General features: G+C 35.6%; 1 protein-coding gene across 1 annotated transcript in view; it reads left to right on the top strand.

Annotated features, from left to right (window-relative positions):
* Positions 1-16061, top strand: part of DMD (dystrophin) — a 2218635-nt gene that overhangs the window by 809659 nt on the left and 1392915 nt on the right. The window contains exon 18 of the mRNA XM_063601607.1: positions 14065-14188. Coding sequence (XP_063457677.1) covers positions 14065-14188 — 124 coding nt within the window. The remainder of the gene's footprint in view (positions 1-14064; positions 14189-16061) is intronic.

Raw genomic sequence — 16061 nt, 5'->3', positions numbered from 1 at the left:
ACTCTAGTGTCCCGTGGGAACACTTGATTATCTTTAAATACAGAGACCTTTTTCACTGAAAAGATTTCTTTAAAATTTAGATGTCTTTTTCAGCATCAAAAATAAGTGGAATTTCCATATAATTGAACTTTTTTTTCCAAGTGCAAGACTTCTGGAGCTCACCATGGTCTTAACCACTTTATATAATAAGTAGTAACTTTTTTCATCTATGCTTAATATTTTCTCTGATGTGAGAAAATGTATCATCAGATTAGAAAGTTGAGGATTTTAGGAAATTAAGGGAAATTCCAAGGTAATAATAAATTGGGAAATAAATTATTTTATATTGCCCTTAGGGTACAAAGTATACAACTAAGGATCATAGTTTAATGAAAAATTTCAGAATTAATATCCTGATATTAGAGACTTCAATCAAATTCTCATATAATCCAAGATAGCGTAGTCAAAACCACTAAATTACTGTACTATGTAGCAATGAACAGTAATTCTATATTGACTTATTCTTATTTTTTTTTTTTTAAGATGGGTTTCTCTTTTATTTGGAACAAAAGAAAAATGTAGTGTTGTAGAAATCTTTGGATTCAGACAGACCTGTTCTTGAGTCTTGACTCAGTGCTTCACTGTGTATTGAAACTAAATGAAGATCTTCAACTTTTCTATTCATGATCAATCTACAAAAATAAAAACTATTACAGATAACACACAAGGGTTCTTGAGCGATTAAGTTTTCTTTTTGAAAGCCTGTGACCTGATTAAGATGCTTAAAATGATATATATGTCTCTTTTCTGTTCTTTAAATTTGAATGGAAGTTTGGCATTTTAAAAAACGTTAGGTGATTTAGGAGTATAATTTTAAGCAGATTTTTAGAGCACGAGTGTCCACATATTTAACTAAACATTCAAAAATTAGTTAAAATCAATGAACTTGGGAAGGAAAACTACTTGCTACATAATCCAGAAAATTTTACTAAATTATTTGAAGTAAGCATGACTCTCCAAACTGTGGACATACTTTCTCAAGGGATTCTATGTATTATGGCTTCAAGGTACTTTTGTGTGTACCTCAAAATGGCCGAAGGCATTTTAACAGTGCATCTGAGAGTGTCTTACTTACATATTATTTGTACACTATTTTATCTATCTTTGGACATTTTATATTTCTGTGTAAGTAAAACTTCCATGAAAATTTCATTTGTCACCATATTTTCGTTATGCAGATAAGAAAACGAAAGAGAAGCCAAATTGAAGACAAGCTCTGAAAGGGAATGTGCGCCCTCTAGTGACCCACATTTATTTCTCATAAGGACATAGGCAGCTTTTGGGTTTCATCATTTTAAATAAACTTTACATTTGATTTTAAAATATATGACTCAGGATTTTCAACTTGAGTATATTATATTGTATGATCATAGATTTATTACTCTGACAGGATTTCATCTATCATTTAAGAGAATATTTCTATTAACCTGTGTTAAGGTGATTTTCTTGCACAGAAGCGTGTTTCAAAGGGACTTTCAATTTATTGAAAATGAAAAATAGGCTTTAGGCATCTGTGGCTTAGCAGCATTTTATTTCCCATCCTCTGGGTCATGCAGTTTTTGCCCACGTGTTTTCACACTCCTTGGCTTTATAACTAATTCCTCTAATGTAGCAGTATCTGACATTTTAGAATTTGTGGGGGTTTCTTACCTTTTAATTTTTAAGGTTGTTTCTCTCAAAAATATCTAAACAAAACTTATAAATGTGACATCTGTTCAATCATGTCACACTTTAGAAATAAATATTACAAATGAATTTTGAAATGATTAAGATTTAATACCAAATTAAGGTAGGAAGATTATTTTAACATCATTTCTACCTACCAGACGTCAAAATATTTTAGGTAAGTTTTACTTTGTGCAGAGAAGCAATATTTTACAGCAGTTTTATTCTCTTCACTGCAATCAACGATTCTATGGGTGCCAAGATGAATATCAATACCAAATAACTCAGACTTTTTTGGCATTAATAGCTTAAAATATTAAATCGTTCAATTTGTATGCAAGGGCATGTATTTTAAAAAGCAGAATTTTTAAACATATTAAGTATATAATTCGGTATGCCATAATTGATAATAAAGAAGATGTACAATTTTAAGGACAATATTTTGTGCTTGGACTAGAATTCAGCTTTTGAGGCACATGTTAAATAGGCATATTTTAGGACAAGGTAAACGCCACAGAAATTGACTTTTTAGTATCTTTTAAAGATGCCTTTCAGTGCAATCTGAAATCACTAAATTTTACTGTACTGAAACATATTATTTTATGAGTGATGTGCTTAAAATTACACATATAAAACTAGAAATACATTTGAGACCATGCAAATATAAGGAAAAATAGATTTTTGATAGGAATGTTAATATAGCAGTTTCTACTAACTGAAGACAGAGTCCTCTGTCATCTGTCACATTGTTCCAGGTGCTGTGTAAACCACTGAAGAGTTTATAGGCTTTTTATTATAACTGGGAATTATAACATCTTTAGATTTTATTTAATTTGATTGCTAGATGAATAGACTAATGTAATTGGAATATGAAAGCCACAATATAAGCAAAGCTGATCTCAGTTTTTGTATCTTGGGTCAAAACCTCTTTAATTAGAGAGGTAAGTAAACATATTTACAAGTAATTTTTAAAAAGCATTTGTATTGTAGACCCAGAAAATCTGAGACAGGTCTCAGTTAATTTAGAAAGTTGATTTTGCCTAATCCTAGGTACTCGGGAGGCTGAGGCACGAGAATTGCTTGTACCCAGGAGGCGGGGGTTGCAGTGAGATTGTGCCACTGCACTCCAGCCTGGGTGATAGAGTGAGACTTTGTCTCAAAAAAAAAAAAAAAAAAAAAAAAAGTTGATTTTTGCCAAGGTGGAATTCGCGCGCCTGTGACACAGCCTCAGGAAGTCCTGACGACATGGGCCCAAGGTGGTTGGGGTGCAGCTTGGTTTTACACATTTTAGGGAGGCATTAGACATCAATCAAGTACATTTAAGAAATACATTGGTTTGACCTGGCGCGGTGGCTCACGCCTGTAATCCCAGCACTTTGGGAGGCTGAGGCGGGTGGATCACAAGGTCAGGAGATCGAGACCATCCTGGCTGAAACAGTGAAACCCCGTCTCTATGAAAAATAGGATAAAAAAATTAGCCAGGCGTGGTGGCGGGCGCCTGTAGTCCCAGCTACTCGGGAGGCTGAGGCAGGAGAATGGTGTGAACCTGGGAGGCGGAGGTTGCAGTGAGCCAAGATCGTGTCACTGCACTCCAGCTTGGGCAACAGAGCGAGACTCCGTCTCAAAAAAATAAAATTAAAAAAAAAAATACATTGGTTTGGTCCAGAAAGCCAGGACAACTGGGTGGGGGTGGGGGCTTCCAGGCTGTAGGTAAATTTAAACATTTTCTGGTTGACAATTGGTTGAGTTTGTCTAAAGACCTGGGATCAATAGAAAAGAATGTTTGGGTTGAGATAAGACATTGTGGAGACCAAAGTTTTATCATGTGGATGAAGCTTTTAGCTAGCCGGCTTCAGAGAGAAGAGGCTGTAGAGTGCTTCTTATCAGACTTAAAGTCTGTGTTGATGTAAGTGCCAGAGAGGTATAATGAGGCTTGTCTGACCCCCACTTCCCTTCATGGCCTGAACCGGTCTTTCAGGTTAAATTTTAAGATCCCTGGCTGAGGAGGAAGTCCCTTTGGAAGGGGAGTTAGACTTTTATTTTTGGATTACAGTATGTTTTTACTTCAGGACCAGTTTGATAACAGCTTTTAAATTTTTACAATTTAAAGCAAGAAGTCGCTGAAGATCGAAGAAATTAATTTACCCAAGAAAATACCAGAAAGATAAAAATTAGGGATTAAAACCTGTGGTGCCTGATTTACACACACATATATATCTATGTTATTTTTTTTTTCTTTTTTGAGACTGAGTCTCATTCTGTTGCCCAGGCTGGAATGTAGTGGCACAATCTTGGCTCACTGCAACTTCTGCCTCCCTGGTTCAAGCAATTCTCCTGCCTCAGCCTCCCGAGTAGCTGGGATTACAGGTGCCCACCACCACAGCCGGCTAATTTTTGTATTTTTAGTAGAGACGGGGTTTCGTCATGGTGGCCAGGTTGGTCCTGAACTCCTGACCTCAAGTGAACTGCCCGCCTCGGCCTCTCAAAGTGCTGGAATTACAGGCGTGAGCCGCCACGCCTGGCCCTCAGCTCAGTATATTTTTAAATGCACGTTTACTTTACATTTAAAGCAACTTAAACATACACACACACAAACACACACGTCTCACACATATTACAAAATACAATACAATCATGTGGCCCTATCTTCCCCCCTTCCACAGAGGGAGACACACTTACACTATACAAACGTGTATGTGTTGTGTGTGTGTATACAAACTATCTTGATTGGGAGAGGGGGCTATTTATCTAAATATTAGCTTGTTTTCTTTCGGTTAAATAGGATTTCCCCTTTAATAATATTCTGTAATTCCAAAAATATAATAATTGGCATGTAGTCAATGCATCTCAAAGTCCTAAAAATATTTTTAGAACTAATAGGATTTATATTGAATTTCATTTGATATTTTTATAAGATCTATTTGATGCAAAATTGAATTTGTATTCTATTACTCGATTTTTTTTAGAGGGACAAGTTTTCCCAGAAGGAAAGTTGAAAGGGGAAGAGTAGAGAGAGGTTGATCAAGAAAACCTTCACAGATGATGTGCATCTTGAACTGAGCCTTGGAAGATGAATAGTAGTTCATCTTCAAATGGTTGGGGATTTAGGGTCAGGAAAGTGCCTGTATAGTAATATGGAATTAAAATGTCTTCTCACTTTCGAAAACTCTGAAGAAGAAAGGTGATTTTTAAAAATACAGCAAAGTTGGAAAATCTTACCTCCAAAATTATTTCTTCTTTAATACCAACAAAGAATAATTATAGTTTTGTTCCTATTAATGTTAAAACTTGCTTCCTAGCTAATTAAAATGTTCATTAAGAATTGGTTTCATAAATTATCTGGTCTAGGCCTAGAGCCCCGGGACCCTGCAATGGTTAACGTATTTCACAGGCATCAGCATTTTCCTTTCAGGTTTCTAAGGATGAGGCTCATAAGTTTTTATGAAATTCTACATGCTAAGATGTTTAAATATGTAAAATGGCCATTCATAAACCTAGTTCACTAATCAAATTAGTTAAGTCTGGGAGCTTGGAGGACTTCCACTCTCAAAGTTTACACATTTGGGAATGATGAGTTCCAACTTGTATATTGAAAGTGACTGAATTAAAATTTATGTAAATGTGTCATCTTAGTTTAATAGGTTATGTGGCAGTCACTGTAAAGAAAATTAACAGAACACAGTGCCCATCAGGAGGCTCTTCTGACATAATTAGCACAGTTATATAGCACTAATTCATGTAATGTTTTACTATTGACAATTCAAAATTGACAACTTCTTAAATGGCAAACATTTCTCTAGTTCTTTGAGATGTTTGTATGTGTTTTTGCCTTTGAATTTATTTTAAACATTTATATACACAGGTATGTCTCAGTATTTACCATAGGGGGTGTAATTAACCTAATTTACATCATTTTTATGGGAAATTCAACTGGATGAGGCTGAGTCTATTTGTACAATATAATACTGAGAAAAATTGTCACTCTCTGAGTATTTGGTATATATGCCCCAGGCTTTTGATATTTTGAAACTTCCAAAAAATGGAAGGTCTTTTTGAGAAACTGTCTTGGTGTATTAATACACTTTTGCAAAGAAAAAAAAAATCAAAGATTTACTTGCCCTGTATGATGGGACTTTACAAGTTTTAATTTCAGGGGTTTCTTATGAGTATATTTGTAAAGGAGAAAAAAATTGTCGCTTCACTGCTAATCATAAATAATAACAAATTGAGGTTTTAAGATATACTTGAAGAATAGAGGACAGAATATTCATCAATAATTATAGAAATAATCATTTTGTGAACAGAAAATGAGAAGTTATTGTTTTATTAGCTAAAGGAGATTTTAAGCTAGGTAAAGTTAGACTGCATTTAAGGGATAGAGTCTGGTAACATACGGAAGTACGTTAAGTACAGAGTTAAGTATATGAGGAAAGTAAGTTAAGCACTAAGGAATATATCAGTGGACTGATTCCAAAGGTGTAGGGACCCATTATGAGCAACTTATGATACATAAGTTCATTAACAATGGTTTTATGTGAGTTGTTAAAGTGGGGAAAAAAGAATTATTAGAAACAAGTAATTTTATGAAGAAGCAAAAATACATGTACAGAATCCAACGTTGAATATGGCATTGAAAATAAGTCTTCAGTGTTTTCCTTGAGGGTTTTAAAGAAGGTAACTGAGTTACATCTGAATGATATATTTCGTTCGTAATTAAATACCCAGGCTCACTTAGTGCAAAGTATGATAGAAAATGCCATCTGCAAAGCACTGGGAAGAGTAGATAGCACCCAATTTAAAGCATGAAGACATTTAAATCAGAGGTGTCTGTTCATTTGCCATGCGTCTCAGCAAAGATATCTGAGGAATATCTAGTAGCAGTGAAATACATGAAAACTACAGGACAAACCACAAAAAGTGATGAAGCGATAGTTGCTAAATTGATAAGGAATAAAATAAACGTGCAATTGCTTCTTGGAAGCCAGGGTCTGAGTAGGATCTGGGAAGGAGACTGAGTTCATTGTGCATTGAAAATGTCACTGAACCTAAAACTAAGCGTTGGATGTAGGCCATTGGCACTCAGGGAAAGTACATGGGAGGCCTTGAAACCCTGCCTCTGCTTCCTCTTCACCCTTCCATCCTCATTGCTGGCATAAAGAGATGAGGCTATCCACTGGCAGAATATTGGAGAGAAAACAATGCTAGTAGCTGACAGTTAACTCCCGGAACTCTAAGAGATGGTGGTACATGTTAAGTATTAGAGTGTAGGCTGACTGCACATTATGTGTGGACAAAAAGAGTTTTAGCAAGGAAATCAGAGATGTTTGAAGGAAGAAGTCCAAATGGAAGCAACATAAAATAAATATTAAGATTAGGTTAGGAATAGCTCAGAGCTTGAATTATGTAAGAATTGGGTTCAGTGTCCACCTATTTCCCATGAAATCAAGATATCACAATAATGATAGAAATGAAAGGGAAGAACTCCAACAGGTGAGAAGAGTTCCAACTCATTAATATGTTTCTTTGTTCCATTTTAGAAAAGAAGTATAACATTAACCTCTGTGCTTATGAATAGGTTATTTTCCTTAGACAAAACACTCTCCTCACCACTGCCCTAGTAAAATTTGAAATTGCCTTTTTAAAAATCTGTACATCAAAAAACGAGCGTAATCACTCTCCATACGATCTTTGTATAAAAGGGAAGTTCATGCACTGTATGTGACCCCTTTCCAAATTTATAAAGTCAGACAAAAAATTGAATGAGGAAAGACCTTTCTGTAGAATTTCACATCCTGTTGTTTGAATTGATTTGAATTATCAGAACTACGTGCCAACTGGTGTCCAGGCCTCCCTTAAGATCTTCACAGACAGAGAAGCAAACAGACAGTTACCATGGTGTTGACTCCACAAAGCCTTCATTGTGTGGAGATAACCAATATACTTGGTAGAGCCTCTAGGCTAGAAGCTGATTTAATCCTAATTTACAGAGAAGGTGTTTTTTGATTATCCTCTTAAAAAGACCAGTGTGAGCTGAGCCCCAGTTCTGTGTCTAAACCATTTTTATCTTGTCAAACAAATGCTTCACTAAACCAAATTACTTGATAATGTGAACTAATGCATTCTTGTCTCTGTTCTTTATGGAGTTAATAGCATGTCTGGCACATAGTAAGCACTTAGTATATGCTTTATGAAGGGGGAAAAAAGACATTTGACCGTTTTAAAAGGAAACATACAATTTTGCCTTTTTCAGGAAAATACACCTCTAAAAGTGTTACAAGATTTCTTCTGGGGCCGGGCGCGGTGGCTCACGCCTGTAATCCCAGCACTTTGGGAGGCCGAGGCGGGCGGATCACGAGGTCAGGAGATCGAGACCATCCTGGCTAACACAGTGAAACCACATCTCTACTAAAAATACAAAAAAAAATTAGCCGGGCGTGGTGGCGGGCGCCTGTGGTCCCAGCTACTCCGGAGGCTGAGGCAGGAGAATGGCGTGAACCTGGGAGGCGGAGCTTGCAGTGAGCCGAGATGGCGCCACTGCACTCCAGGCTGGGTGACAGAGCAAGACTCCGTCTCAAAAAAAAAAAAAAAAAAAGATTTCTTTTGGAATGAAAATTATTTACTTTCAAACTAAAAACAAACAACTTTGTTTCTTTTTTCTGCAGTGAATTGGAGGTGGTGGTATAACAGTTACATCAACATGTTATAGGAGCAGAAAGGCTATGATCCCTTTCCTTCCTCCTTATACAGGTCATAGCAGACATTCCTATAACAAAAGATAGGTTAACAAGAGAAAAGCATGAGATATTTATCTAATAAAAGTTTTAGGTGACTTGGGAGCCTTCAAAAATGAAGACCCAATGACCCAAAGGAAAACTGTTTTTATGCTTAGATTTGATAAAGAGTAGACAGCCATGTAGGAATGTGATTGGACAAAAAGGGAATGATCTAATAGTAATAGACTAGGGACAACCAGCCAGCCCTGTCTGTGTAGAATTCCTTCCTCCTACACATGGGGTAGGACCCCACTTGAATGAGGGTCTTATGACCTACTATCAAACAAAGGTATGTCAGAGAATTTTTTATGGCTAGCTAATACAGAGAAAGGTGGGGAAAATACAGAGTTATAATTCTGGTTTTTATGATTGGCTTTGGAGGAGAGGGTTTTTGGTTTCTATGACCTACCTTGAAGAAGAAGAATTCTGGTTACTATGACTCACTTCAGGGAAGAATCTGGAGTTAAAGACAGGAGGGTAGGAGAAGGTCGGAGGGACCTTGGTTTTGAGGCTGCTTCTGAGGCCTTCCAGTGTTCTTTAGTTCAAAGTTTCAGCATGCCAAAGTGCCATACTTTGGGGTATCGATTTCTCAGCCCCTACAGTGTGCAAACAAGAGCAATGTCAATTCAACGCCTAGTAGAAATCTTTCTCCAACATAGGCTTCAGCAGATTTCTTTCAGCTGTCATGCCAGCCTAGTACCTTGAGGCACGTTTGAGTTTCAGGGACCTCTAAGTAGAAGTGAGCAATCTTTTCTAGAGATAGTCTAAATCAAATGAGGGTGAGACTAGAGAGATTAAGTTTAAAGCGTGAATTTGAAAGTGACTGGTGGATATTCCTATCTCATATTTATGAGTCAGAGGGTATTTGATGTATAATTGAATCAGACAAATAAATTTCACCAAAGTGGCCTAAATGCATTATATTAACAACCCAGTTTTCAAAATATTTATGGAAGAGTCAGTGAAGGATTTTATTCCATTGGAGGAGGAACAAGAATAAAGAATAGCTCTGAATTACTTTAGAAAATATGAAGTGAAATTTGTTTCTACAAGTACTTGAATAAAAGACAAAGTAGAATATACAGTTAAGAGGTCTATGAAGGCCAGATTATAAAGGATCATGTTGAAATTTTGTTCTTTATTCAACAAAAAATGAGAAAGTCTTTGAGTGGTTTTACGAATGAAGGTAACATAATCAGATATGTTTTTACTACCGTATATTTCAAAGTAGCTAGAAGAGAATAATTTGAATGTATCTAGCATACACAAATATTTAAGATTATGGATATCCCAAGTACACTGATGTGATCTTTACAAATTATACGTATATGTTAAATTATCACATGTACCCCCAAACTAAGTACATCTATTATGCATCAATTTAAAAAGATAGAAATGATAATTTTTCCAGTAGTACATAAAATAGAGAGTTCCATAAATACTGCCCAGAGGCCAAGTGAAAAGCTATTGCAGTATTTTTGGTCACATTTAATGGCAACACAGATTTGGGTTCTGGCTATGGAGACAGGAAGAAGCATACATGTTCAGGAGACAGAGAATGTATGTGTCTTTGTATGTAGAGTTTGCAATACATTAAACATGGGAAGGAAGAGAGAGGATTTTAGTTGGGTTGCTGTAACAAAATACCATAAACTGGGTAGCTTATAAACCACAGAAATTTATGTCTCCCAGTTCTGGAGTTTGGGAAGTTTAATATCAAGTAACTAGCAGATTTAGTGTCTTTTAAGGGCAGGCTTCCTGGTTCATACTTGGTGCCCTCTCACTGTGCCCTCACATGGTGGAAAAGAACACTGATCTCTTCAGATCATTTTAAGGGTACTCATTTCATGAGGGCTCTACCCTCTTGACCTAATTACCTCCCAAATGCCCCATCTTTTAATATCATCACATTGGGAATTAGGCTTCAACATACGAACTTTTGTGGGGCACAAAATTCAGTCCATAGCAGAGACGAAGATAACAAATATGAGGGATGGTGATGCTAATTACTGATCTGGGGAATACTGATAGAGTACTAGTTTGAGGGAGAAGATCAAACATTAAAGCTTGGCATATAATGTTTAAGGAGATTTTTCAGCATGCAAGTGGAGACATCCAATAGGCAGATGGTTATATAGCTGTGGAATTCAGAACAAGTGCCTGAATTAGAGATATACATATCAGAATCATTGATAAATAGATTGCAATTCAAGGCATGATGACTGATATGTTTTCTGGTGAGAGATAGTAGAGTAGAAGATGATTGGTAATGAACTAGGTCTTGACATCTAGTACATAATGATAGGGTGGAGGAGGATGGACCTGCAAAGAAAAAATTACCAACGGTCATAGAAATAGAAGGCAAATTAGAATAGAGTGGCATCATGAAGCCAAAGGAAGAAAAATTACAAAAGGATAGTATGGTCAACAGTGTTAACTGTAGTCCCAGCTACTTGCGAGGCTGAGGCAGGGGAATTCCTTGAACCCGGGGGGCAGAGGTTGCGGTGAGACCAGATTGCACCACTGCACTCCAGCCTGGTGACAGACTGAGACTCCGTCTCAAAATAAACAAATACTAGAAATTGGATGGACTCAGATTCTTGAGCAAAAGTAAGAGAATGAAGTTCAAAATGTAGGTAGTGGGAATGACTTTAATTAAAAGAAGGGAAACTCAAATGTAAAAGAAGGGAATGAGAACGGTGGCTACATATGCGGGTCTGATGGTGTTTGGAAATAGGAAGTGAAAGAAGATCTACTCTGATAATTGCACTTGTTTCTGTAAGGTACGGAACAAGATCATCTGAGAAAGCTGCAGAAAGAGTATGGGCCAGAGCTTTGATAAAAGGTTTCAATAGTTCCTGTAGAGACTTAGATCCCAACTTGGAAAAAAAAAAAGTATGGCAGAATGCTAGGTTCATTTGAGGCTGTTGATTATTGCCTTAGTTTGGGTTGCCCCAAGAGTAGATCTGAAGAGGAGGATTTAGGTGCGAGCAGTTTATTTGGCAAGTGATCCCAGGAATCAAAGTAGGGAAGTGAGATAAGAAAAATAAAGCAGCCAATAAAGTATGGCACAAATATAGGGATCAGGTTATTGCTGGAAGGAAATGGGGCTCAATCATGCAGGGAACCCTTTGAGACACTGTGTGTATCATACTTCAGGATTGTCCAACTGAGGGGCAAGGGAGCTGGGAAATTCATCAATTCCAAGCTCTCACTGGTTAAGGGACACCCCTAAAGTATTAACGTTCCAGCACTCCTTCTCTGTCCAATATACTGGCAAATAGATGCTTGCAGATTGAGAGACACAGGAAATTTTATGTTGGGCCAAAGCAAAAATAAAAATGTTTTAAGACATTGTGATGATAAATATGCATAAAAGATGATTGAAATATAATTCACTGGTTTGGGTAGGTAACCATATAACCATAGTAGGAGAGTATTTAAGGAGGTAACATCGCTGAAGAGAGTGTGAGAGAAAGATTTTTACAGCATATAATTGTACTGTATATTTTAATCAACATTATGATGAAGAAATAGGAACCTGAGAATCAAACTTGTGGATAAAAAATGTAGGAAAGATAAAAATCATATATGACACAATAAAAATCCATAAACATTTGTAATGCATACACAGATAACTTACTGACATTCAGTGACATGGGATTTAGAGGAATCAGGATCCCTAGTCTCTTAATTTCAAGTTGGATAGCCTTGATAAATAACAACTCAATCTATATGCTATGAACCGTCAAGTTTCTGACCCATGGTATTGAGGTCAATTAACTTAATTTCTCTGAAGCTCCACCTCATCCTATGGGCAGCTGGAATTGGTGATACCTAACCAAAGAATTTTGTAAGAATATAAAATGCGAATATGTTTTTCTAAGGGCTTTGTGTTCCATTAATTTCTGTATCTGTTTAATTTTAAAACAATAGCCTGCAACTAATGTGAGAAATTCTAACAGGTTTATATGATTCAAAGTCCCAAAACTGGAGTTCAATAGATCAGGTCATATGTTTGTGATAGTAATTCGGTTGTGATATAACTGGTTTAATGATAGTTTATGTGAAAAAAATCCTAGAAGTTTGAAGTCAATTGAATTGCAATGTGGGTTGAAAGTCTGATATTGAAGTGAAAATATTTATTGAAATCATGGGCTATATCAATGAAAGTATTATAAACCAAAAAGTTAATTATTCTTCCATGTTTATACTACACACTACTGATATGTTCCTTTTAAGTACCCAATTTAAGGAAACTAAGATAACAACAAACCATAGAATATCCGTTGAAGTAACTAAGCATAGGGTAGGCTGATGATCAGGTATCTACTGATACATTTAAAGAGCGGATTTCAAATATTTATAATTTTGTATCCTTTTGCCAATATCTTTCCAACTACTCTCCACCCCTACCAGCTCCTGGAAATGAACATTGTCTTCTGTTTCTTTGAGTTTGATTTTTTTTTTTTAGATTCCACTTGTAAGTGAGATCATGTGGTATTTGTCTTTCTACACCTGGCTTATTTCACTTAACATAATTTCCTCCGGGTTCATACATGTTGTTGCAAATGAAAGGCTATTCATATTCTTAAAGGCTTAATACTATTCCATTAGACACTTGGGTTGATTCCATGTTTTGGCTCTTCTATACCTAAATCACCTGATTAGAATGAATAATTTATCCCTGGTGGCTCCAAAGATCTCTTCCAAAAAAAAAAAAGTTTGAAAATAACAGGATAGGTGATCTGATATTTATGGCAGCATAACAACTCACACCAAAATGTAGTGGCTTAAAACAGCACTTATTTATTATTTCTCCTAATTCTTCAACGTAGGCAGTGCCCTTTGGGTATTTCTTTTCTCTATGTGGCATCAACTGGAGCACTCATTTGTCTGTCTTCAGCTGGCATTGAGATGGGTCACAGAGGGCTTTATTTGCATGCCTGGTGCCCCATGCTTCTTCATGTGGCCTCTTCACATGGATAGAACAAGTTTCCTTACAACAGGATCACCTCAAGGTCATTGTACTTCTTATATAATTGTTGTCTTCTCAGAATGTGTGCTCTAAAAAGTCAAGCTCTGACATGCAAGCACTTATCAAAACCTTACTTGCAATACTCTTACTATTGTCCCATTTGCGATAGAAAGTCAGGTGGCCAAACCCAGAGGCAGTATGATTGGAGATTACAGAAAAGCATGTGGTTCAATGGTGACCACCAAGAGGAATTTTTTTTTTTCTCATAAATACTTTCCAAAAAGAAAAGGTTATCTTGGGAAGTAGTACTTTTTCAAATAGTGGAAACATTCAAGCAGAGGCTGGGTAATAGCTTACAGGAGATATTGTAGAAGTGATTTTTACATTGAGGTGAATCAAATGACCTCCGTGATCATAAGACTCTAGATCAAAGCTGACTCCAAATTTGAGTCTACCTAACGGGGAAAATAGTGCTGCTATTAATACTAATAGAGGTGTCAGGCAGGAGTCTCAGATTGAGAAAAGAATGATAAATGTGGATAAATTGCTTTTTTAAATATAGAATAAAGAGATAATCAAGAAATAATGACTTAATTTTTGCTGTCTTAGGTTGGATGTTGATATAACTGAACTTCACAGTTGGATTACTCGCTCAGAAGCTGTGTTGCAGAGTCCTGAATTTGCAATCTTTCGGAAGGAAGGCAACTTCTCAGACTTAAAAGAAAAAGTCAATGTAGGTTATGCATTAATTTTTATATCTGTACTCATTTTGTGCTGCTTGCAAACTCCGTGCTTTGTTATCTGTGATTCTATTAGTTGATAGATTAATGCAATATGATAAAATGCTGTTTAATATGTCTTAAAAATATATTTTAGATAGCAAGCAAAATCAAAGTTTAGCCTAGAGAAATCTTTCTGGATTCTTCTGTGACTGACTAGGGATGCCTTTCATAAACTTGCCTTAACTTACATATTATTTAACTATAAATTAACAATTTTATAACTAATTCATGTTGATTCCTTTCATATATTGTTCAGTTACCTCAAGGCTAGGCCTTAGCAAGCTTGCACAATTGTGTAGAGTAGAATAGAGTAAAATAGAATAGAATAATATAATAGATACCATACTTAGGACTATGTCTATATTCTCACTGTTATCAAAAAGTTATTCTTTATAGTCATCAATCCCTGTCATATATTATAAGATATTTAAATTTCCCAGATATTTGTGTATTACCTTATCTAAAAGGTGTCCAGCCTTTCTCAGTATTTACATGTGGTAACAGATGCTTTGTTGCTGTTATTCCCTTCTGAGATGGTATAATTTTGACCTTCACAAATAGGAAGTTTTATTAATTTAATATAAAGTGTTTCATCTTTATGGAAATTGTCAAGGCTTTACTTTTTCAACTTCAACAATTATAAAACATGCATCTTTGTATATGATTGGCAACAGTTTGTAAAATAATTTCTAACAGGCAGAGTAAATACAATGGGCAAGCTAAGGAAACAGTGATTATGAATGAAAAGTAATTTTATCCATGGGAAGGTCACATCTAAATGTGTATATTAGCTCTGCTTTTTCTCTCCAGGATTCGAATCATGAAGTTCAAAATCTATTGTATTTTTACAAATATGACATTACCTCAGTTACAAGCTAATGTTTGCTGTTGGGGTTGGAACTTTTGGAGATCAACTATATATATATATATATATTCTGGAAAAAAAATCTATTTTTTAGGCTGCTTGAAAAAGGGAAGACAATTTTGTCACCAGTTCTTTTTAGAGTTAACTACTTATAAATTGGAAAGCTATTTTAAATTACTTATTAGCTTTATAAGACATGCTGTTGTCAGCATTATAATAGACTATTCTAAATGGTTTCAAGAAATGGGAAATATGAAAACTGAAAGATAATATATAATTGTAGAAAATTAGCTAAATGTCTTTTTTCAAGTATACTTCTTTGAAGGTAAATTGTTTGCTATGATTTTTGAGGGAAATTCTCTTAGTAGTAGAAAATTAATTAGAGAACATTAAACTCTAATTTTCAAACATCATGTTACATATTTGACCACTGAAAGTATGAATCACCTTTAGCATTTTATTAGCTAATTAAAAATGATTATTGATCTGATTCTTACAGGTTTCTGTCTGATACTGTGTTTCTTTATCTTAAGACAGCTTTGATCAGGCAGGAAAATTGAGTTTCAGTATTTCAGGAATATAAATTTTAAAAGTTCCTGTTATCATGTGGTTACCTATGAACGATTTGCATTTTATCAATAGCGGGAGCATGACAGACTAAAAGTGCTCAAAAATGTACAATGTTTTATAACTGGTTTTCTGATACCTTGTGAGTCCCCTTTATCAACCTGAACTCTCATTTTCTGAAATAACAACATCATTCTTAATTGCCTACTAAAATGGGACATGAAATGATTTACCTTGATGTTTCCCTCAGGCTACATACAATGTATATGTATTAAAAATCCTTGAGAGAAATACATAATTACGATGATGGATATTCAGTTTAGGTATCCATTAATTTTCTTACTACATCACCTGTCGGTTTATATAGGTTATTTTAAACTCATGGCAGGCTC

This window comes from Pan paniscus, chromosome X (genome assembly GCF_029289425.2).
Source record: "Pan paniscus chromosome X, NHGRI_mPanPan1-v2.0_pri, whole genome shotgun sequence".
Lineage (NCBI taxonomy): Eukaryota > Metazoa > Chordata > Mammalia > Primates > Hominidae > Pan > Pan paniscus.
The sequence above is the reverse complement of the archived record's forward strand: the minus strand, read 5'-3'. Positions and strand labels throughout refer to the sequence as shown.